The sequence below is a fragment of the Muntiacus reevesi genome, chromosome X (genome assembly GCF_963930625.1).
Source record: "Muntiacus reevesi chromosome X, mMunRee1.1, whole genome shotgun sequence".
Lineage (NCBI taxonomy): Eukaryota > Metazoa > Chordata > Mammalia > Artiodactyla > Cervidae > Muntiacus > Muntiacus reevesi.
Window position 1 is genome coordinate 63,932,998 of NC_089271.1, and position 20,698 is coordinate 63,953,695.

Consider the following 20,698-nt stretch of genomic DNA (forward strand, 5'->3'; position numbering starts at 1 on the left):
CACACTTCCTGGTTTCAATATATTACAAAGTTACAGTAATCAAAACTGTGTGGTACTGCCATATTAACAAATAGACCAATGAACTAAAATAGACATCTTAGAAATATACCCTCACTTATAGAGGATGTGCCAGACAGCAGACTTGCTGGAAGAGAATAAAAGGGGCTTTTTGTTTTTTTAAGTTTTAAGATATTTGGATCAAAGCAAGGGCTCTGGAGTCAAATTGCTTGGTTTTAATGCTACCACTGATCTGCACAGGCCAAATGACCTTGGCTCAGTGACTGAACCTCTCAGTACCTGTTTCCTCACCTGTAAGAGGCTGGTAATCACTGGTACTATAGTCCTAGGAATATCACAAGGAACCACTGAGAGCCAGGCACAGGGTCCCTGCTGTATAAGTTGCTTTTAATAGATTCTGCCAAATTACCTCCCAAATAGATTTCTTGCACCACCGCCACAGGGGTTTGCTCCTAACTTCTCCCACTCTCAGAATGGTTAACCTCTAGGAAGGTTGTCTTCCTAGTGTGTGAAACCTGATTAGTTGTTTTAGTTTACATCTTAAGAATCAGCAGTCATGAGCACCTTTGCGACTGTAACTGGACACTAAGATTCTCTCTTCTTTCAATTGCCTCAGATCGGAGAAAGAGCTCAGGGAGCAAGGTCAACCCCAGTCTGTCCCCCAAATCTGCCTGCCAAGAACATTTGATGGAGCAGTTGAGGCAGAGATATTACAGAACAAAACTACGATCCCTTTGTCCTCTGGCCACTTAGGGAGAAGTACGCCGACCACTCACCACTGAGTGCGGGATTCCTCTGCCCACTCTCCCATTGGTCATAAGACTTGTGGTGGAAGGGAGGCTGGCAAGTGCTTTCAGCACGTGCTAGACGCCCAGCGCCTCCATCCTGACGTTTCATCCTCACCTCCCAGGAGACCAGCACCCTCAGTACCCTCCTGCCTCCCGCTCCACCCATTTTGTACACAGTCAGGGCTCAGGGCTGTGACTCTAACCAGAAAGCAGAGGTGCGACAGGAGGAGGTGGGAAGAGAGGCTTGACAGACGTATCCTCGCAGCTTCAACTTCACCCACCAACTCCAAACTGCCACGATGGTCCTTGGGCTTGGCAGCAAGCCAGAGGAGGCTGTCGACCCCATTGGTTACACCTCGAGGGGACGGCCAAACAAGGCGCGTGCTGGTTGGGAGGAACCGGACCAATGAGGAGGCGGCAGGGCTGGCACGCTGAAAGTCTCGCGTTATTTGCGGCCATCTCCTGCGTGTGGTGCTTCTGGTGCTTGACGGCGAGCTACAGTCGACACCCGCCTCGCCTGCCGTGACTACCACCGCCGCCGCCACCGCGACCCGGTTGATAAATCGTCGCCACCCCAGGTCCGGTGGCCACCCAGATCGCGACATGAGCTCCCCAGATGATGAGGTGTCTGTTTCGGGAGCGGGTTTCAGCTCAGAGTGTGGGGAGCAGACCAGCGGCCTTGAGGCCGGCTCCGCAGGCCCGCAGGGACCCAGCCTTATCCCCGAGGCTGGGGCACTGCGAAGCTGCGAGGGTGAGGGCGGGGATGGCTTCCCAGACCCTGAGGGCTTCGAGTCAGAGCGGGAGCTGCTGGAAGCGGGAGGGCCAGGGCTGTGGGGCTGGGAAGGCCGGCCTGGGTCCCTGGCCGACGAACAGGGGGACGCCCTGCAGCTGGCTGACGAGTCAGTGGCGGCCATCCTGCAGCAGCTGGCCAACCTGAATTTGCTGGGCACCTGTGCTTACCTGTCCCAGGAGAGCTATGTGGTCGGCGAAGTGTCTGCCTTGTGGAATCTCGAGGCGCGTCCCCGCAGTCGAGGCAGTGCCACCCAGAGGTGTGGGGAAGCGGCACAGGCTGAGGCCGGCCCTCTCCACGTCGGTGGGAACCCTAAGAGAGGCACTAGAAGTAGGTTGAACGTGGCTGTGGATCGCCAGTGGCCCCCCTCAGAAAGCCAAGCTGAGCTGCTGTCCGACCCCAAGTCCTCTGATGAGTTCAGTGAGATAGAGCGGATGAGGGTGAGCATTTATCCCAAAGACGGAGGCCAGGCCACGCTCAACAGCCCTGAGGATCCTGGGAACACACCCAGACGCTTGCATGTCCAAGGCAGGGAGAATCTCCTTAACGTGCCAGGCACTTGCCAGTCCTCGGCTCCACAAGGATTAATTTCGGTTGTGGAAAGGGAGGGCAGGCAGGGCGATGCAGAGCAGGAGGACACCTCTCCCCCTAAGAAAATGCAGAGCGTGCTCTGGGGGAAGGGGGGCAGCCTGCCCAGCTACCCGGGAGTGGCAGTAGTATCAGTTACTGCAGCTGCCGCTACAGGCAGCAGGCCGCGGCCCACTCCTAGGAGGAAGGGGGTCCAGGAGAAGAAATCCCTTGGGGGCATCTCCAAACCTGCTGTGGAGAGAACCTTCCCTTCCTGGGGGCAGGGAATCTCGGCCACTCCCCTGGAACTGGCCACCTTTCCCCCAATCTCTGGCATCCCACTACTCGGGAGGTCCAAGAAGTATGCCTTGGTCCCTTTGGGAGCTGAAGAGTCCAAGCACACCGGCGCTGGGAAGAAACCCGTGGCTCGGCGGGCCCGGGAGTCGGTGGCAGCATTGGCGGTGTCAGGAGCAGACAACGACCCAAATAGAGACCCACTCCCAAAAGGCCAAGTGAGTAGGCCAGACCCCTCCTCTCTCCCCACTCTTCCCCCTCCCACCCTCCCCAGGGCACAGGTCTTCACCCGGTGCTCCTTCTCTCCATCCCTCAGGGGTCGTCATTGGGTGGCTCTCGGTCACTGGGTCATTAGGATGCCAGATTGGTGTCCTTTCACTAGGGACAAACGTTAAGGTAGCACTTTGGGTGTGCTGAGCTCGGTTCTCCACCTTTGTCCTATTTCCAGCCTCCTCCACGAGGCTGGGTCTGGAGTGGAAGGGAGAGCTGGTAGCTGAATTGATTTGAGGGGACCCCTTAAAAGCTTCACAGAGCTTCGGTGTTTAGACACATCACTTTCCTGAATCCTACTTCCTAACTCTTCCCCAAACCTTCTTTGCAGGGGCCTCAGGCTTTCTCAGTGCCACATGTTGTCCCCAGCTCAGTTCTGCCTACAGGCCTGGGGCTGACTGACAGAGAATGTGCTAAAGAGATCAGCCTTTCAATACTCTTTCCGATTCCCTGCCTCAGCTCTGTCTTGAATCACATGAGCTCTCACAAACACAGACATATAAATGCACTGGTACACACACGCACACGCACACACATATCCTTACACCAGCTTAGTGAGAAATCTTGTTTGTAGCTTACCACTGACAGGCCATGGCCATCTTCTCCATCGCTGCATCATGGAGAACCTGGCAGGGCCAACCTCAACATCAGAGGCACACAGGATTCAAGAAACTCAGAGCCCGTGGCCATGAACAAGGGAGAAGTCAGGCCCAGAGGGCCTGGCCCATCACGTGAGTGTCCTGGGTTTTGATATGGGGGAGGAGGCCAGGGGTGAGGGCAGAAACCTCTGTATCTGACTCACTCTCTCTTCTGGGGGCTCAGCCTTGCTCTCAGGCCACTTCTCCCATGAGAAACAGTGTGTCACCAGGGCTGGACCTGGTCCCATCACCTTCTGTGTAGAATTTGTTTGGCAGGGGTGATCGGTGGCAGTGCCCCAACAGCTACTCTGGGCGTAGACCTGCAGGCTAATGGCCTTTTCTGTGAAGTGCTGTTCGCCCACATTGCTCTCCCAGGTGCTGGCTGTGGCTGCCGCTCTGGGAGGCTCGAATGCAGAGCCTCCGTCATGGTGAAATGGCTGCCCTAAGGAATAGAGGGGCAGGCCCAGAGAGAAGTTTTGCGCTGCCTCCCAGGCAGAGCAGGGGAGACGTGATGCTAGCAGAGGGTGGTACTGCCTCACCTCACGTTAGAGCCTGCTTGGCGGTTTCCACCTCACTGGGAACCTGGGAAGCTGGATTGTGTGTCCTTTCCCTCTCAGGTGACCAGGAACCAACTGACCATGGCCCAAGACCGAAAAGGCAGCAGCAGCCACGCAGAAGGCAGGGCTGTCCTCGGGTAATGTTTCTTCTGGCTCCTATGAATGCACACCCAAACACCATGGTGGGATCTGAGTCCAAGTGCAACTGACTTGTGTGGGCCAACCCCGCCCCTATCCCACACCCCAGGGAGGGAGCCCACCTCCATTCCACTGAGGAATGTCTTTCCCTTGCCAGTCTAGACACCTGGCTTTGGGATGAGGACCCGGGGAAGAGGAGAGGAGGAGGAGAGGGGAGGCGGGTGTATACTAACCATTTCTGTTCCTCCTTTGTCTGCTGGCCTAGTGTCTGGCGCTACAGAGAGAAATAGACGACCTTAAGGAGCAACTTGGTATGAGGAACCAGGGACAGAGAGCAGCGGGTTCTTAGTGCAGAATCGGGGTGGGCCCTTGGGGTGAGGAGGGCTGCAGGTGCAGGGGGCCTCGTAGGGATCAGCATTCCTGTGGGGAGGAGAACCTATCAAGCCTGTCCGTGGAGTGTGCGGTGCATGTTCAGCTGGGCGTGCGGACAAGTAGCAAAGTACTGTGTGGACTGCGTGCACACTCTGCCAGCCAGACGAGTCCTAGAGACCTCCTTCTAATAGGACTTGTAGAGATGCCCTGTTGATCTGGTGTGGCCTCTAAGGGTCTTGTTGGATTGTTTGTGAGACAATTTTTGAATGGTTTGGGCATGGCCCTGAGCTTGAGAGCTGCTGGCACATTATGTTTCCTTTTAGGAAATGGCTCCATATTAACTTCCAGTAGTGGGGAGTGATCAGGCCCAGAGCACTTTGCATCGGGGCTGGGGGTATGTGTGTTTCAGGTTGCAGGGCTAGGTGGTTCCCCACCGGGACAGGGGCACAGGCTTCTATGTCCGTCTGTCTGGAGCACCTGTTTATGCCTCTCCCTGTTGCAGCCTCCATGCGGTACCTGGCTGACAAGTTCCAGATCGTTTGACGTGAGTGTTACACACTGCATACCCCTTCCCACAACGTTGGCTGTTGAGCAGGGCTGTGGGCTGCCCTGGCTTGAGGTTCTTCCCTGACTCTGCTGTTTTACAGGTTGAGTCCAGTATCTTCCTGCAAGAGGAGCAGCTGTTACCTCCCGGGCCGGCGAGCTGCGGCTAAGCTTGTTGCCTCTCGTTCTGCCTCCACCAGGGCATCCTCTGCCCTTGTTTGCCCCCTCTCTGCCCCAGTTTCACAGCAGTTTTTGATTAAAGGACTTCTCATATTCTGTGCTCTACCCTCTCTCTCGGAGGTAGGGGTAGGCGGAGTGGGGCAAGGCCTGGTGGGGAGCCACTCATATCAGAGCCTGTTGCAGAGCAGTACTTCTGGCATCCTGCGGTGGGGATTCTGGGTCAGCCTCTGCTACCATCCAGGCCAGCAGGGCACCAGAGTGCCCCTGGTCTGGGTTCACTGAGGGCCTTGTATGGCCACATTGACCCATCCTCCCATTCCCTTAAAGGCTTCTTCTAGTTCTTTAAATTCGCTCCTCTGGGATTTGCCGGTTCCCATCCATCGTTGACATTCTGCCTCCCCATTGGAAGGAACTCATGACTCACAGAGCTCCATCCCATCCTGCTTGCTGCACTGGATTCATGTCCTAATTACCCTGACCACTCTATTTTCCATTGGAGTACCCTCGATCCCTCCCCTGAATTGCCATTGGTGACCTTGCGTGCACCTGTAGTTCAGCAGGTGGAAACAGGCACAGGTGCCCTCATCTCCCCCTTCCCAGGCTCTGCCCTCTCATTGGAGTCCCTACTGCCCGTACCATCCCCACCCCCGCCCCACTCCCACCTTGCATGCTGGAACCTGCACACAGTCCTCATCTCCTCTTTAGCCCTCACCCCTGAGACTCAGGCACCAATAGTTTCGCTTCTCCTTTGGATTCAATGAAGGACTTTGGCATGAAGCCTGGACCCAGTGACCTGGGGAGCAGGAGGGAACGTACAGGGAACACAGGAGACAGGCTAGTCTCTGGACTGGACGTCAGGAGACGCATCTGTTTGGTGCCAACCTGGGTCAGACTGCACCCTGCCAGCTAGAGATGGATGGTGGTCTTTTGTGTTTTCACATTCTTCCTGCCCTAGAAAGTGAACAAGGGGTTATGTTCACACCGTCACACCTCCACTTCCCTGAGCTTCTATACTTCCTCACCCTGGTGACCAAAGTCCCAGGCCCCTCTCTGTCCAAGGGTGGTGCTGATGCTGGTGCTGAACTTCTCCCCGGGCACAACTTACCTACATGTCTCGGTGGGCAGAGACCTCTCAGCTGGATGGTCTCTGGCAAATTTACTCACTCGGACAACAGCGAGATGGGCTACACCACCAGGCAATAACCACTGGATCAGCTGCAAACTAAGTGATCAAGCCCACCTGCTCCAGGGAGGGGTTTGAGTGGAAGGAGTAAGTCCCACACATGTTCTTTTCCGACCCTGAGGTCTCTGCGGGTCCCAACCCTCCTGCTCTGTCCACCTGACCTCATGCCATGAGCCCCGGAAGGAAGTCACCATGAGAGCATAGGGGAAGGGTGGACCCAAGTGCTCCCCATTGCTCAGGTGCAGTCACCCCTAACTCCCCACAAGTAACCCAGGTTGGGGGGGTTCTCCTGTTTCTAAGATGGGCAGCCATATCCCATGTACCCTTCCCATTTTTACCCATCCACACCCTCAGCAGTTGGCAGACATCACAGAATTGCAAGTTAGGATCCAGTGCCTCCTCCAGCGACTCCAACATTTTGAGATGTCCTGTCCTGAGGTTTGGTGAACTGCATCCTCTCCTTCTATGTTTTGGTAATGTGACAACATCCCTTGAATAAAGCAGATCCGACCCTTGCTTTGGCTCACTCAATGCCTTACCGGATCTGGACCAGTCTCTTACTTCCATTACTGCCTGAATCACATCTTTCTGCCTCAAGGGGCATTATCCCTGATGACTTTTATTCACACAGAGAGATGCCCAGGCACAAGCTTTGAATGTGCTACCCACCATCAAACCCTCTTTTGTGAAATAAAACCATGGTGTTTCAGGAAGGGAGTCAGGCAGAACCTACCCTCACTTCACTCAAATACAAATGTGTCCCTCTGAGTCACAGGCTGACACAGCCCTGGGGTCTTGGCTAAGAGAAGGAAGTCCTCCTCAAACTTCAGGGTGGGGGGGGGGGAAATTGAACACAGATTTCAGACCCTGTCTTGGGTGCCCTAACAAGTAGTCTGGCAGACTGAGCTGGGACACTCCGGGAAATAGCATTTGCAGGAAAATCTATGTCATGGGGCTGATGGAACAGTATTTGATGGAGACCTTGTAAGAACACAGACTTACCAACCATACTTGTCATAGAGCCTGACAGGCCCCTTTCCACCCAAGGGCAGAGAGACATCCAGGCTGCAGGAGTGTAGGCTGGTCAGCTGGCTAGGGCAGGGAGGATATGAAAGCTCCAAGGACTGGACCATCCATCTCTAGCTGTCAGGGTGCACTCTGCCCCAGATTGGCACCAGACGCCTCTCCTGACTTCCAGCTCAGCAACTAACCTGAGCATTTCTCCTGTATTCCCTGTACCTTCACTCCTGCTCCCCAGTTCACTGGGTCCAAGATTCATCCTCATGCCCTTTACTGAACCCGAGGAAGTGGGAGCAAAAGTTTTGGTGCCTGAGTCTCAGGGGTGAGTGCTAAACAGGAGAGGGGGAGAGTATGCAGGTTCCTGCTTGCAAGCTGGTACTGGGGGGTGGGGTGGGGATCCACTGAGAGGGTAGGGCCCAGGAAGGGGGAAGATGAGCAAACCTGTGCCTGTTACCACCTGCTTAAGTAAACATGCAGGCAAGGTCATGGATGACAAGCCAGGGGAGGGATCGAGGGTGCTCTGACAGGAAAGCAGAGTGGTCAGGGTAAGCAGGACAATGAGTGCAGTGAGGGAAGGGTGAAAGACTGGAGCTCTGTAAGGGGGTCATGAGTTCCTTCCGACAGGGAAGCAGAGTGGCAGCAATGAATGGAAACTGCTAAACCCCAGAGGAGGGTGTTTAGAGAAATAGAAAGGGCCTTCAGGCAAAAGGGAGGACGTGCCAATGTGGCCAGACAGAGGCCACACAGAACACAGACTGGGGGCGCTCCGCTGGTCTGATGGCCTGGATGGTAGCAGAGGCTGACCCAGAGATCCCAACACTAATTCCAGAGGTACTGTTCTGGAAAATGTTCTGATGTGGAACAGCTCCCCACCAGGCCTCGTCCCACTCCCTTAACCCCCTACCCCCCAGAGACAGGGCAGAACACAGAACATGAGAAGTCCTTTAATCAAACACTGCTGTGACACTGGGCAGAGAGGGGGCAAAACAAAGGGCAGAGGATGCCCTGGTGGAGGCAGAACAAGAGGCAACAAGCTTGGCTATAGCTCGCCGGCCTTGGAGGTCAACTGCTGCTCCTCTTGCAGGAAGATACTGGACTCAACCTGTAAAACAGCAGAATCAGGGAAGAGCCTCAAGCCAGGGCCAGCCCACAGCCTTGCTCAAGAGCCAACGTTGTGGGAAGGGGCATGCAGGGTGTAACACTCACTTCAAACGATCTGGAACTTGTCAGCCAGGTACCGCTTGGAGGCTGCAACAGGGAGAGGCATAAACAGGTGCTCCAGACAGACGGAATAGAAGCCTGTGCCCCTGTCCCCGTGGGGAACCACCTAGCCCTGCAACCTGAAACACACATACCCCCAACCACGATGCAAAGAGCTCTGGGCCTGATCACTCCCCGCTACCGGAATTAAATGTGGAGCCATTTCCTAAAAGGAGACAAAATGTGTCAAGAGCTCTCAAGCTCCGGGCCATGCCCAAACCATTCAAAAACTGTCTCGCGAACAATCCAACAAGACCCTTAGAGACCACAACAGATCAACAAGGCGTCTCTACAAGTCCTATCAGGAGCTGTCTAGGACTCGTCTGGCTGGCAGAGTATGCACGCAGTCCACACAGTACTTTGCTACTTGTCCGCACGCCCAGCTGAACATGCACCGCACACTCCACGGACAGGCTTGATAGGTTCTCCTCCCCACAGGAATGCTGATCCCTATAAGGCCCCCTGCACCTGCAGCCCACCCCACCACAAGGGCCCACCCTGCTTCTGCACTAAGAACCTGCTGCTCTCTGTCCCTGGTTCCTCATACCAAGTTGCTCCTTAAGGTCGTCTATTTCTCTCTGTAGCACCAGACACTAGGCAAGCAGACACAGGAGGAAGAGAAATGGTTAGTATACACCCGCCTCCCCTCTCCTCCTCCTCTCCTCTCCCCCGGGCCCTCCATCCCAAAGCCAGGTGTCTAGACTGGCAAGGGAAAAACTTTCCTCCGGGGAAAGGAGGTGGGCTCCCTCCCTGGGGTTCGGGATGGGGGTGGGGGGTGCCCACACATGTCAGTTGAACTTGGACCCAGATCCCACCATGGGGTTTGGGTGTGCATTTCCAGGAGCCAGAAGAAGTATTACCCGAGGACACCCCTGCCTTCCGGGTAGCTGCTGCTGTCTTTTCGGTCTTGTGGGGTGGTCAGTTGGTTCCTGGTCACCTGAGAGGGAAAGGACACACAATCCAGCTTCCCAGGTTCCCAGTGAGGTGGAAAGGGCCAGGTCGGGTCTAACGTGAGGTGAGGCCATACCACCCTCTGCTAGCATCAAGCCTCCCCTGCTCTGCCCGGCAGGCAGTCCAAATCTTCTCTCTGGGCCTGCCCCTCCTTTTCCTTAGGGGCAGCCATTTCACCACGATGGTCGGCAAAGACTCTGGTTCTGGGTTCGTGCCTCCCAGAGCGGCAGCCACAGCCAGCACCTGGGAGAGCAATGTGGGCAAACAGCACTTCACGGAAAAGGCTATTAGCCTGCAGGTCTACGCCCAGACTAGCTGTTGGGGCACTGCCACCGATCACCCCTGCCAAACAAATCCCACACAGAAGGTGAGGGGGCCAGGTCCAGCCCTGTTGACACCCTGTTTCCCATGGGAGAAGCGGCCTGAGAGCAAGGCTGAGCCCCCAGAAGAGAGAGAGAGAGTCAGAGACAGAGGTTTCTGCCCTCACCCCTGGCCTCCTCCCCACATATCAAAACCCAGGACACTCACCTGAGGGGCCAGGCCCTCTGGGCATGACTCCTCCCTTGTTACTGGCCATGGGCTCTGAGTTTCCTGAATCCCGTGCCCCTCTGATGTAGAGGTTGGCGCTGCTGTGTTCTCCATGATGCATCCATGGACAAGATGGCCCTGGCCTGTCAGTGGTCAGCTAAAAACAAAAATTTCTCACTAATCTGGAGTAAGGGTGTGTGTGTGTGCACACGAGCGTGTGTGTACCAGTGCATTTATATGTCTGTGTCAGTCTGTGTGAGAGCTCGAGTGATTCAAGACGGAGCTGAGGCAGGGAACTGGAAAGAGAATTGAAAGGCTGATCACTTTAGCAAATTCTCTCTCAGTCAGCCCCAGGCCAGTAGGCAGAGCTGAGCTGGGGTCAACAGTTTGGCACTGAGAAACCTGGGCACCCTGCAAGGAAGGTTTGGGGAAGAGCTAGGAAGTAGGAAGCAGGAAAGTGATGCATCTAAACACCGAAGCTCTGTGAAGCTTTTAAGGGGTCCCCTCAAATCAATTCAGCTATCAGCTCTCCCTTCCACTCCAGCCCCAGCCTCGTGGAGGAGGCTGGAAACAGGCCAAGGGTGGAGAACCGAGCCCAGCACACCCGAAGTGCTACCTTAACGTTTGTCCCTAGTAAAAGGATCCCAATCTGGCATCCTAATGACCCAGTGACCGAGGGCCACCCAATGACGACCCCTGAGGAATGGAGAGAGGGACAAGGGGTGAAGACCTGTGCCGTGGGGAGGGTGGGAGGGGGAAGAGTGGGGAGAGAGGAGGGGTCTGGCCTACTCACTTGACCCTTTGGGAATGGGTCTCTATTTGGGTCGTTGTCTTCTCCCGACACCGCCATTGCTGCCACCAACTCCTGGGCTCGCCTAGCCACGGATTTCTTCCCAGCACCGGTGTGCTTGAACTCTTTGACTCCCGAAGGGACCAAGGCCTCCTTCTTGGACCTCCCGAGCAGCGGGATGCCGGAGATTGGGGGGAAGGTGGCCGGTTCCAGGGGAGTGGCCGAGACTCCCTGCCCCCAGGAAGGGAAGGTTCTCTCCATGGCAGGTTTGGAGATGCCCCCAAGGGATTTCTTCTCCTGGACCCCCTTCCTCCTAGGAGTGGGCCACGGCCCACTGCCTGTAGCGGCAGCTGCAGCAGCTGATACTACTGCCACTCCCGGGTAGCTGGACAGGCTGTTTCCCTTCCCCCAGAGCACGCTCTGCACTTTCTTAGGGGTAGAGATGTCCTCCTGCTCTGCACCGCCCTGCCTGCCCTGCTTTTCCACAACTGAAATTAATCCTTGCGGAGCCGAGGACAGGCAAGTGCCTGGCACGTTAAGGAGATTCTCCCTGCCTTGGACATTCGAGCGTCTGGGTGTGTTCCCAGGATCCTCGGGGCTCTTGAGCTTGGCCCGGCCTCCGTCTTTGGGAGAAATGCTCACCCTCATCAACTCTATCTCTCTAAACTCCTCAGAGGACTCGGGGTCAGACAGCAGCCCGGCTGGATTTTCTGAAGGAGGCCACTGGTGATCCACAGCCACGTTCAACCTACTCTTTGTGCCTCTTTTAGGGTTCCCCCAGGCCCGGCCCGCCTTGGGCCCGCCGACCCCGTGAGGCCCAGCCTCAGCCTGTGCCGCTTCCCCACACTTATGGGCGGCACCGCCTCGATGGCAAGGACGTTCCTCGAGGTCCCACAAGTCAGACACCTCGCCGACCGCGTAGCTCTCCTGGGACAGGTATCTGCTGATGCCCAGCACGTTCAGGTAGGCCATCTGCTGCAGGATGGCCGCCATTGACTCGTCAGCCAGCTGCAGGGCATCGCCCTGGTCGTCGGCCGGGAAGCCAGACCGGCCTTCGCGGCCCCACAGCACCGGCCCTCCCGCTTCCAGCAGTTCCCGCTCTGACTCAAAGTCCTCAGGGTCTGGGAAGCCACCCCCGCCCTCACCCTCGCTGCTTCCAGTTGCCCCCGGCTCAGGGCCAGGGCTGGGGCCGGGGCCGGGGCCGGGTCCCTGCGGGGCTGTGAAGCTGGCCTCAAGGCCGCTGGTCCGCTCCCCGCAGTCTGAGCCGAAACCCGCTCCCGAAACAGACACCTCATCATCTGGGGAGCTCATGTCGTGAGATGGATTGCTGCCAGATCTGGGGCGGTGATGATTTATCTGGGTCGCGGTGGCGGCGGTTCGGGCAGGTAAGGCGGGCGGTGTCTGGAGTGCGCAGTCAAGCACCAGCCGCACCACACGCAGGAGATGGCCGCAAATAACGCGAGGCTTTCAGCGCGCCAGCCCTGCCGCCTCCTCATTGGTCCGCTTTCTGCCAACCAGCATGCGCCTTGTTTGGCCGTCCCCGCGAGGTGTAACCAATGGGGTCGAGGGCCTCCGCTGGTTTGCTGCCCAGCCCAAGGGCCATCCCGGCAGTTTGGAGTTGGTGGGTGAAGGTGATCCTGCGAGTATACCTCTGTCAAGCCTCTCTTCCCACCTCCTCCTGTCCCACCTCCCCTTTACGCTTAGAGTCACATCCCTGAGCCCTGACTGTGTACAAAATGGGTGGAGCGGGAGGCAGGAGGGTACTGAGGGCGCTGGTCTCTGGGAGGTGAGGATGAAACGTCAGGATAGAGGCGCTGGTCGCCTAGCACGTGCTGAAAGCACTTGCCAGCCTCCCTTCCACCACAAGTCTTATGACCCAATGGGAGAATGGGCAGAGGAATCCCGCACTCAGTGATGAGTGGTCGGCGTACTTCTCCCTAAGTGGCCAGAGGACAAAGGGATCGTAGTTTTGTTCTGTAACATCTCTGCCTCAACTGCTCCATCAAACGTTCTTGGCAGTCAGATTTGAGGGACAGACTGGGGTTGACCTTGCTCCCTCAGCTCTTTTTCCAATCTGAGGCAATTGAAAGAAGAGAGAATCTCAGTGTCCATTTACACTTGCAAAGGTGCTCACCACTGCTGATTCTTGAGATGTAAACTAAAACAACTAATCAGGTTTCACACACTAGGAAGACAACCTTCCAAGAGCTTAACCATTCTGAGAGTGGGAGAAGTTAGGAGCAAACCTCTGTGAGGTAGGTGCAAGAAATCTATTTGGGAGGTAATTTGGCAGAATCTCTTAAAATCAACTTATACAGCAGGACCCAGTGCCTGGCACTCTTCTAAGTGCCATACATAAGTGGTAATGCTTCCTTGTGACACTCCTAGGACTATAGTACCAGGGATTACCAGCCTCTTACGGGGGAGGAAACAGGTACTGAGAGGTTCAGTCACTGAACCAAGGTCATTTGGCCTGTGTGGATCAGTGGTAGCATTAAAACCAAGCAATCTCACTCCAGAGCCCTTGCTTTGATCCAAAGATCTTAAAACTTAAAAAAAAAAAAAAAAGGCCCCTTTTATTCTCTTCCAGCAAGTCTGCTACCTGGCACACCCTCTGTAAGTGAGGGTGTATTTCTAAAATCTCTATTTTACGCCATTGGTCTATTTGTTAAATGGCAGTGCCACACAGTTTTGATTACTGTAGCTTTGTAATATTTTGAAATCAGAAAGTGTGAGTTCTCTACTTTTTTCTTTTTCCAAATTGCTTTGCCTATTAAAGATCTCTTTAGATTCTATTTAGACTTTAGGATGAAGTTTTCTTTTTCTGTAAAATATGCCACTGGAATTTTGATAGGGTTTGCAGTGTGTAGATCAATCTGAGTAGTGTGTTAGAAGAACAGGTCCAATGGAGTGTGTGTGTGTTTGTGTGTGGAAAAGAATTGACTCATTCAATTATACAGGCTGGTAAGTCCCAAGATCTAGAGGGTGACTTGGCTAGCTGGAGACCCAGAAGAGCCAGTGGTTTAGCTCTAGTCCAGGTTAGAAGGCCTAAGAACCAAACCAATAGAGCTGATATTTCTTTTTGAGTCTAAAGTCAGTAAAAGTAGCTGATGTCCCAGTCCTAAGGCTTTCACACAGGAGGAATTCTCTTACATGAGGAAAGTTTGCCTTTTTTGCTTTATTGAGACTATCAACTGATTAGGTAAAGTCCACCCACATTATCGGCGGGGAAGGGGATTTGTTTTATCCAGTTTACCGATTTAGATGTTAATCTCATGGAAAAGCACCCTACAGAAGCACCCAGAATAATGTTTGACTAAATATCTAGGCACTCTGGACCAGTCAAGATGACACATAAAATTAACCATCTCAGATAGTGTGGACCTCTTAACAATATTTAGTATTCCAGTCTGTGTAGACAGATGTCTTTCCATTTATTTGTGTTTCCATTTATTTGTATTTCTTTCAGCAATGATTTGTAGTTTGTAGTGTACAAGTCTTTTGACTCCTCGCTTGAGTTCATTCCTCAGTATTTCATTCTTTTTAACGTTAATGTCAGTGGAATTGTTCTCTTAATTTCCTTTTCAAATTGTTCTTTGTTAGTGTTTAGTGATAAAACTGAATTTTGTTTCTTGACTTTGTGTCCTGGAACTTTGTGCGTGTGTGTAATCTTTTGGGTGTTCCATGTACAAAATCATGCTATATGCAAATGGAGATAATTTTACTTCTTTCTGATTTGGATGCCTTTAATTTCTTCTTCTTTCTTAAGTGCTCTGGCTATGACTTCCAGTATGTTGAATAGTAATGGTGAGAGTAGGCTTCCTTGTCTTGTTCCTTACCTTAGAAGAAGAACTTTCAGTTTTGCACCACTGAGTATGATGTTCATTGTGGACTTTACTTATATGGCTTTTATTATGTTGAGGTAATTTCTTTCTACTCCTAGTTCTTTGAGTGTTTTTATCATGAAAGAAGGTTGAATTTTTATGCCTCTATAGAGATGATGGTGTGATTTTTGTCCTTCATTCATGTTAATGTGTTTTATTCCTTTGATTAATTTTTGTATGTTAAACTATCCTTGCATCCAAGGGATAAATCCCATTTGACTGTGGCACATAGTCCTTCTAACGTGCTGTTGAGTTCGTTTTGCTAGTATTTTGTTGAAGATTTTTGCGTCTGCATTCATCTGGGAAACTGGCCTGTAATATTCTTTTCTTTTGGTGCCTTTGATATCAGGGAAAAATGAGTTTGATAGTGTTACCTTTCCTTCAACTTTTTTGGAACCATTTGAGAAAGATTGGTATTAATTCCTTAAATGTTTGATGGAATTCTCCATTGAAACTATCTGTTCCTGTTTTTTTGTGGGGGAGTTAGTGATTACTGTTTCAATCTCATTATTGGTCTATCAGGTTTTCTATTTCTCCTTGATTCAGTTCTGGTAGATTGTGTGTTTCTAGGAATTGATTCACTTCTTCTAGGTTGTCCAGTTACTTCCCAAACAATGGTTCATAATGTTCTCTTATAATCCTGTTTGTTTCTGGGACATTGGTTTAATATCCCATCTTTTATTTCTGATTTTAGTTATTTTCATCTTTTTCTCTTAATCTATCTAAGTATTTGTCAGTTTTCTTGATCTTTAAAAAACCAAATACAGTTATGTTGATTTTTTTCTGTTGTCTTTTCTGTTCTTTATTTTTTATCTCTGCTTTAATCTTTATTATTTCCTTCCTCTGCTGGCTTTGGTTTTCATTTGTTCTTTTTCTAGCTCCTTGAGGTGTAAAATTATATAGTTGATTTGTGATCTTTCTTCCTTTTTAATGTGCACATTTATAGTTATAAAGTCCCAGCATTGCTTTCGTTGTACCCCGTAAATTTTGTCATGTTGTGTTTTCATTTCTTCTGTCTCAAGATGTTTTCTAATTTCCCCTGTGCCTTCTTTTCTGACCCATTGATTGCTCAAGTATACGTTGTTAAACTTTGGTACATTTGTGGATTTTCCCATCTTCCTTGTGCTGTTGCCTTCTGGTTTCATTTACTGTGATCAGAAAAGATACCGTGTGTAGTTTCAGTTTTCTTGAAGTTGCTAAGGCTTGTTCTGTGGTTTAACATGTAGTTTATGCTGGAGAATGTTCCATTTATATAGGGGGATTTGTATTTCACTGTTGTCGGATGGATTGTTCTGCATATGTTGTTAAGTTCAATTGGTCTGGAGCCTTGTTAGGTCCTCTATTTGCTTGTTGATCTACTGTTTGGTTGTTTTTATCCATTATTGAAAGTGGGATATCAAAGTGTCTTACTGTTATTGTGTGGCAATCTATTTCTCCCTTCAAATATGTCAACATTTGCTTTCTAAAGTTAAGAGCTCTGAGGTTTGGTGCCTAAATTTGTGTAATTGTTATATTATGTTGATGAATTGACCTTTTTAGCATTATATAATGTCCTTTGTCACTTATTGCTGTTTTTTATTGAAAATCCATCTTACCTGATATTAGTATAGCCATTCCTGCTCTCATTTTGCATGGAAAATCTATTTCCATTCTTTAATTTTCAGCCTCTGTGTGTTCTTAGACCTAAAGCGAATCTCCTGTAGACAGTGTATATGGATTCTGTTTTTTCCCTAATCATTCAGCAAATCTATGTATCTTGGGAAGTTTACTCCATTGACATTTAAGGTAACTATTGATAGGATGGACTTTACTACCAGTTTGTTAATTATTTTCCATATGTCTTGTAGCTTTTTTTGTCCCTCCTTTCATCTCTTATTGCTTTCCCTCCAATTTCGTTGATTTTCTTTTTTGTAGTGATATGTATTAATCCCCTTCTTATTTCCTTTTTTATATATTCTACAGATATTTTCCATGTGGTTACCTTTGGAGTTATATAAAACCTCTTTAAGTTATGCACTATTTTAAATGGCTGAAACCAGCTGCAGTTACATATAAAACCTGAATTCTTTCCCAGTTCGCTCCATTTTTATGGTATTAATAACATATATCTTTATATATTGTATACCCTTTAATATAGGTTTATAATTATTTTTATGTCTTTCTTATTTAATTCTATTCACCAAAACTCTCATAGTGTTTGGTCCATGTATTTGTCTTTACCAGAGAACCTTATATTTTGACATGGCTTCAGAGTGCTGTTTGCCTTCCGTTTGTATCAAATGGAAGGACTGCCTTTAGCCTATCTTGTGGAGCAGGTCTAGTGGTAAAGAACTCCATCAGCTTTTGCTCATCTGGGAACGTTTCCAGTCTTGTGGAAGTGGGGCCCAGTATCTGAGACGGCTGTGCAAGTGCAGTATTGGAGGGTTGTGTGGGTGAGGGTGTCTTCCTTTCATCTCTCTTTGCCTCTGCCTCTCTTCCTGTATTCTCTTGCATGATAAGACTTTCTATGTAGAAAGAGTAAAATGCACATATGAACTTAAAAATAACCTAACTGCCCTAAACTACAGTTTTGGTTGGCACAGAACTCACTTTCTGAAGAACCACATACAACTGTTTGACCAGGGGTTTCATCACCACATACCTAAGAGTAACAACTTTTCAACCTGCCATAGCTTTACCATTATGGCTCCAAGTCGAATCCTTCCTATTCAGCCAATTCTAAAACTTTAGATTCTGTAACTTACAGCTTGCACTTTGAGGTACCAAATTCTAAATCAATTAGAATCTGAATTTAGCTCCAGTAACAGGAACTCCAAAAACAGTAGCTTAAACAAATTAAGTAAATTTTTTTTTCTATTTGAGGAAAAGTCTGAAGATGGGCAGTCAAAGGCTGAAATAGTACTTCATGATGTTTTCAGAAATTCAGACTCCTTTTGTATTTCTGCTCAGTGTGAGAATGATCATTTATTTAGCCTTCACGAGATGGCTGCCTGAGCTTCATCTTTCACATCTGTCTTCAAGGCAGCAGAGAGGAAGAGAAGGTAAAGAACAAAAGGAGACTGGTCAACTGATTCAGCTCTCCCACTCAGGTTTCTTTGCCATAAAATATGTTTGTATCAGCATTTAGGTACTTTTATTTCATTGCTAGTTTTAGCAGAGTATACCGTCAAAGAATGATATATCCAGTGTGGATTTGGCAGTGGTACATCAAAACAGATGTTAAACAAAGAGCACGCAATCTGCAAAGAGATTTATAATAATAATTTAAAGCTTCATGATCTAGGATCATTCCAATTTAAAACACTATGAAATGAAATCAACTTCTGATGGTAAGAAAAGAAATATAGGGCAAGAAGAAAACTAGCATTTGTTGAGTTAAGAGTATGAGCTTTCCATAAGATAGATATTGTTCTTCAGTGGGAAACCTTGCAGATACAAAATAAAATCCAAATATTTGGTCATGTAATACAAATTTTACCTGAAATAAAGCCAAAGCCATAGATTCTGGCTCTGGCTTGTCAGCTATTCCTGGCACTAACATATCTGCAGAAGCATCTGGCCAATTTGTACCTAGTGACGCTTTATGCATGCTAATGGGGTTCAGGTAAAATGAACCTGTGTACAGAGCATTCTCCACCCTGGGGAAGTTATCAGTATACCGTAGGAGTTCATATTTTTGTTTCCTTATAGTAATTCAAATGTACCTCCTGCTGGGATTTTTATTTTGCAAAATGAATCTGTGTCCTCTACTTACACTTAACAACAACAACAATAATAATAGTAAAAACTCTAGCTTTAAAGAGTTGACATTTACCACTCAAGATGTGGGACATACTGAGGTCACATTGCTTTCTGAGGAATCTACCCCACAGCTCTATGTACTCACTTCTAATTATGTCTCACTGGCCAGAATTTAGTCCTGTGCTTATACCTCTCTGAGGAAGCCTGGGAAATGTAACTTTTTAGCCTGCACATATTGCTGCTCTCAACAAAATCAGTTTGTTAACAAGGAAGAAGGAAAGAAAAAATCTCATGGGGGCAACTCTAACTAGTTGGACAGAAGGGAATTTATCCCTTGCAGAATTGTTAGAAGGGCTATAGAAGAAACTTTGGGCAAAGCTCTCAGAAACATTGTTGCTTAATTGATCTGAAACCTCAGAAACACTGCCTCTATTGCCATCAGTGCCACGGAAACCATGACCTCTGCCCAGCAGTTTCTTCATGTTACAAATCAAAGCCTTCTGCAGAAATGCCCTAATGGTGAGAACCAAATCACAGGCATGCAACGGGTATTGGGAAATGTAGAATAAGAAAATTATCTGAAGAAGATGGGATACATAGTAGTGGTGAATGAGCATATTTCATTGATTCTAAGACAGGCCTTTTGTTTGTTTGGTTTGTTTACATTTTCATGTTTCTAAAGTGAGCATACATTTGACAGTGCCAGCTGTTGGTGATCTGCCAGTTTTATGATGTAGTTTTCGTTATTTATACGTACATGAAACACTGGGAAGACCCAGAGGGATCGGGTAGAGAGGGAGGTGGGGGGGGGGATCGGGATGGGGAATACATGTAAATCCATGGCTGATTCATGTCAATGTATGACAAAAACCTCTGCAATGTTGTGGGGTAATTGGCCTCCAACTAATAAAAATAAAAAAAAGAAAGCATCTCCACTGACACGGTGCAGATGGGGGTCTCCGTAGTTTGGAAGGAAATCCTGGACCCAACAGTGAAGCACTCTTTACAAATGTTGCATGTGGTGCAAAACTAGCAACACTGATAATTCTGAGTTGAAAGGGACTAATAAAATTCTATACTAAATAGAAAGAACTCGTGGAAATGTTATAAAATTTTTTTGATTTTTTGTGTATTTCTAAGACATTTACAAAATAAATGTAAATGATATGCTTCAATAAGAACAAGATAAGAACATCTAACTGATAAGGGATTGACTTGGTTGTACCATGGTCAGGAATTGAGCCTGAGGAAATCATTTAAAAGAAAAAAGAATTCTCTGTGTATAAAGAAGTTTGCTCACAGCAGTGTAGTTTATAAGGGCAAAAAACCCTGATAGATACTTACATTTTCATCACAAAAGCTACTAATCAAAAGTTTACTATCTGCCAAGCTCTTCCTCTGTCATTTCATTCTCACAACAGCCATGTGAAGTAGACACTAATCTTATCCCTATTTCATATGCGAGACACAAGCCTGTGATAACTTGTCCAAAGTCAAACAGCTAGTAGGTGGTGGAATCGGGATTTAAACTCTGGTCCAGGGGTTACAAATCTGTGTTATGCAGCTGTTAGAAAAAAGAAGTATGTTGCAATAAAAATAATATACTGCACTGTTCTAAGCAAGAACTCACGAAATCTGAAAGTATCTAAAAATGTATTAAAACAAGAATTTACAGAATGCGTTTCAGGCAACCAGTAGGTCCAATGGCTCTGGATCTTTCTTGGCTTATGGAACTTGTGTTAGTCTCTTCAAACTGCCCAAACCAAATACCACAGGCTGGATGGCTTAAACAAAGAACATTTAGTTTCTCACAGTTCGGGATACTAGAAATCCAAGATCAAGGTGCCAGCAAGTTCAACTCATGGTGAAAGCACTCCCTTGTATTGTAGTTCACCACCTTCTCTCTGTTTCTTCACATAACATTTCCTCTGGGTATGTATGGGGAAAGAGAGAGAGAGAGAGATCTCTGGAATCTCTTTCTCTTATAAGGATATCAGATCCTATGGGATTAGGGCTCCACTCTTACAACCTCTATGTGTGCTGTGCTTGGTTGCCCAGTCGTGTGTGACACTTGGCACCCCATGAACGATGGCCCACCAGGCTGCTCTGTCCATGGGAATTCTCCAGGCAAGAATACTGGAGTGGGTTGCCATGCCCTCCTCCAGGGGATCTTTCCATCACAGGGA

At 49.3% G+C, this 20,698-nt stretch overlaps 2 protein-coding genes across 2 annotated transcripts; one reads left to right on the top strand and one right to left on the bottom strand.

Annotated features, from left to right (window-relative positions):
* Positions 1 to 1,409: 1,409 nt before the first annotated feature.
* Positions 1,410 to 4,975, top strand: LOC136154504 (uncharacterized protein CXorf49 homolog). The gene is made up of 3 exons (XM_065916764.1): positions 1,410 to 2,675; positions 3,983 to 4,043; positions 4,935 to 4,975. The coding sequence occupies exons 1-3, from the start codon at positions 1,410 to 1,412 to the stop codon at positions 4,973 to 4,975; spliced, it is 1,368 nt and encodes a 455-aa protein (XP_065772836.1).
* A 3,590-nt stretch (positions 4,976 to 8,565) lies between these two features.
* LOC136153384 (uncharacterized protein CXorf49 homolog) lies at positions 8,566 to 12,198 on the bottom strand. The gene is made up of 5 exons (XM_065915161.1): positions 10,891 to 12,198; positions 10,098 to 10,254; positions 9,479 to 9,555; positions 9,166 to 9,211; positions 8,566 to 8,606 (listed from the first exon to the last, which is right to left on the bottom strand). Exons 1-5 carry the CDS (start codon positions 12,196 to 12,198, stop codon positions 8,566 to 8,568), a joined length of 1,629 nt encoding a protein of 542 aa, XP_065771233.1.
* Positions 12,199 to 20,698: the final 8,500 nt, after the last annotated feature.

Coding starts and splice junctions, on each gene's coding strand:
- LOC136154504 (XM_065916764.1), top strand. CDS start 1,410: ATGAGCTCCCCAGATGATGAGGTGTCTGTTTCGGGAGCGGGTTTCAGC. Junction 2,676..3,982: donor ACCCACTCCCAAAAGGCCAA/GTGAGTAGGCCA, acceptor TTTCCCTCTCAG/GTGACCAGGAACCAACTGAC. Junction 4,044..4,934: donor CAGCAGCAGCCACGCAGAAG/GCAGGGCTGTCC, acceptor TCCCTGTTGCAG/CCTCCATGCGGTACCTGGCT.
- LOC136153384 (XM_065915161.1), bottom strand. CDS start 12,198: ATGAGCTCCCCAGATGATGAGGTGTCTGTTTCGGGAGCGGGTTTCGGC. Junction 9,212..9,478: donor GAAGGCAGGGGTGTCCTCGG/GTAATACTTCTT, acceptor CTGCTTGCCTAG/TGTCTGGTGCTACAGAGAGA. Junction 8,607..9,165: donor CGACCTTAAGGAGCAACTTG/GTATGAGGAACC, acceptor TCCCTGTTGCAG/CCTCCAAGCGGTACCTGGCT.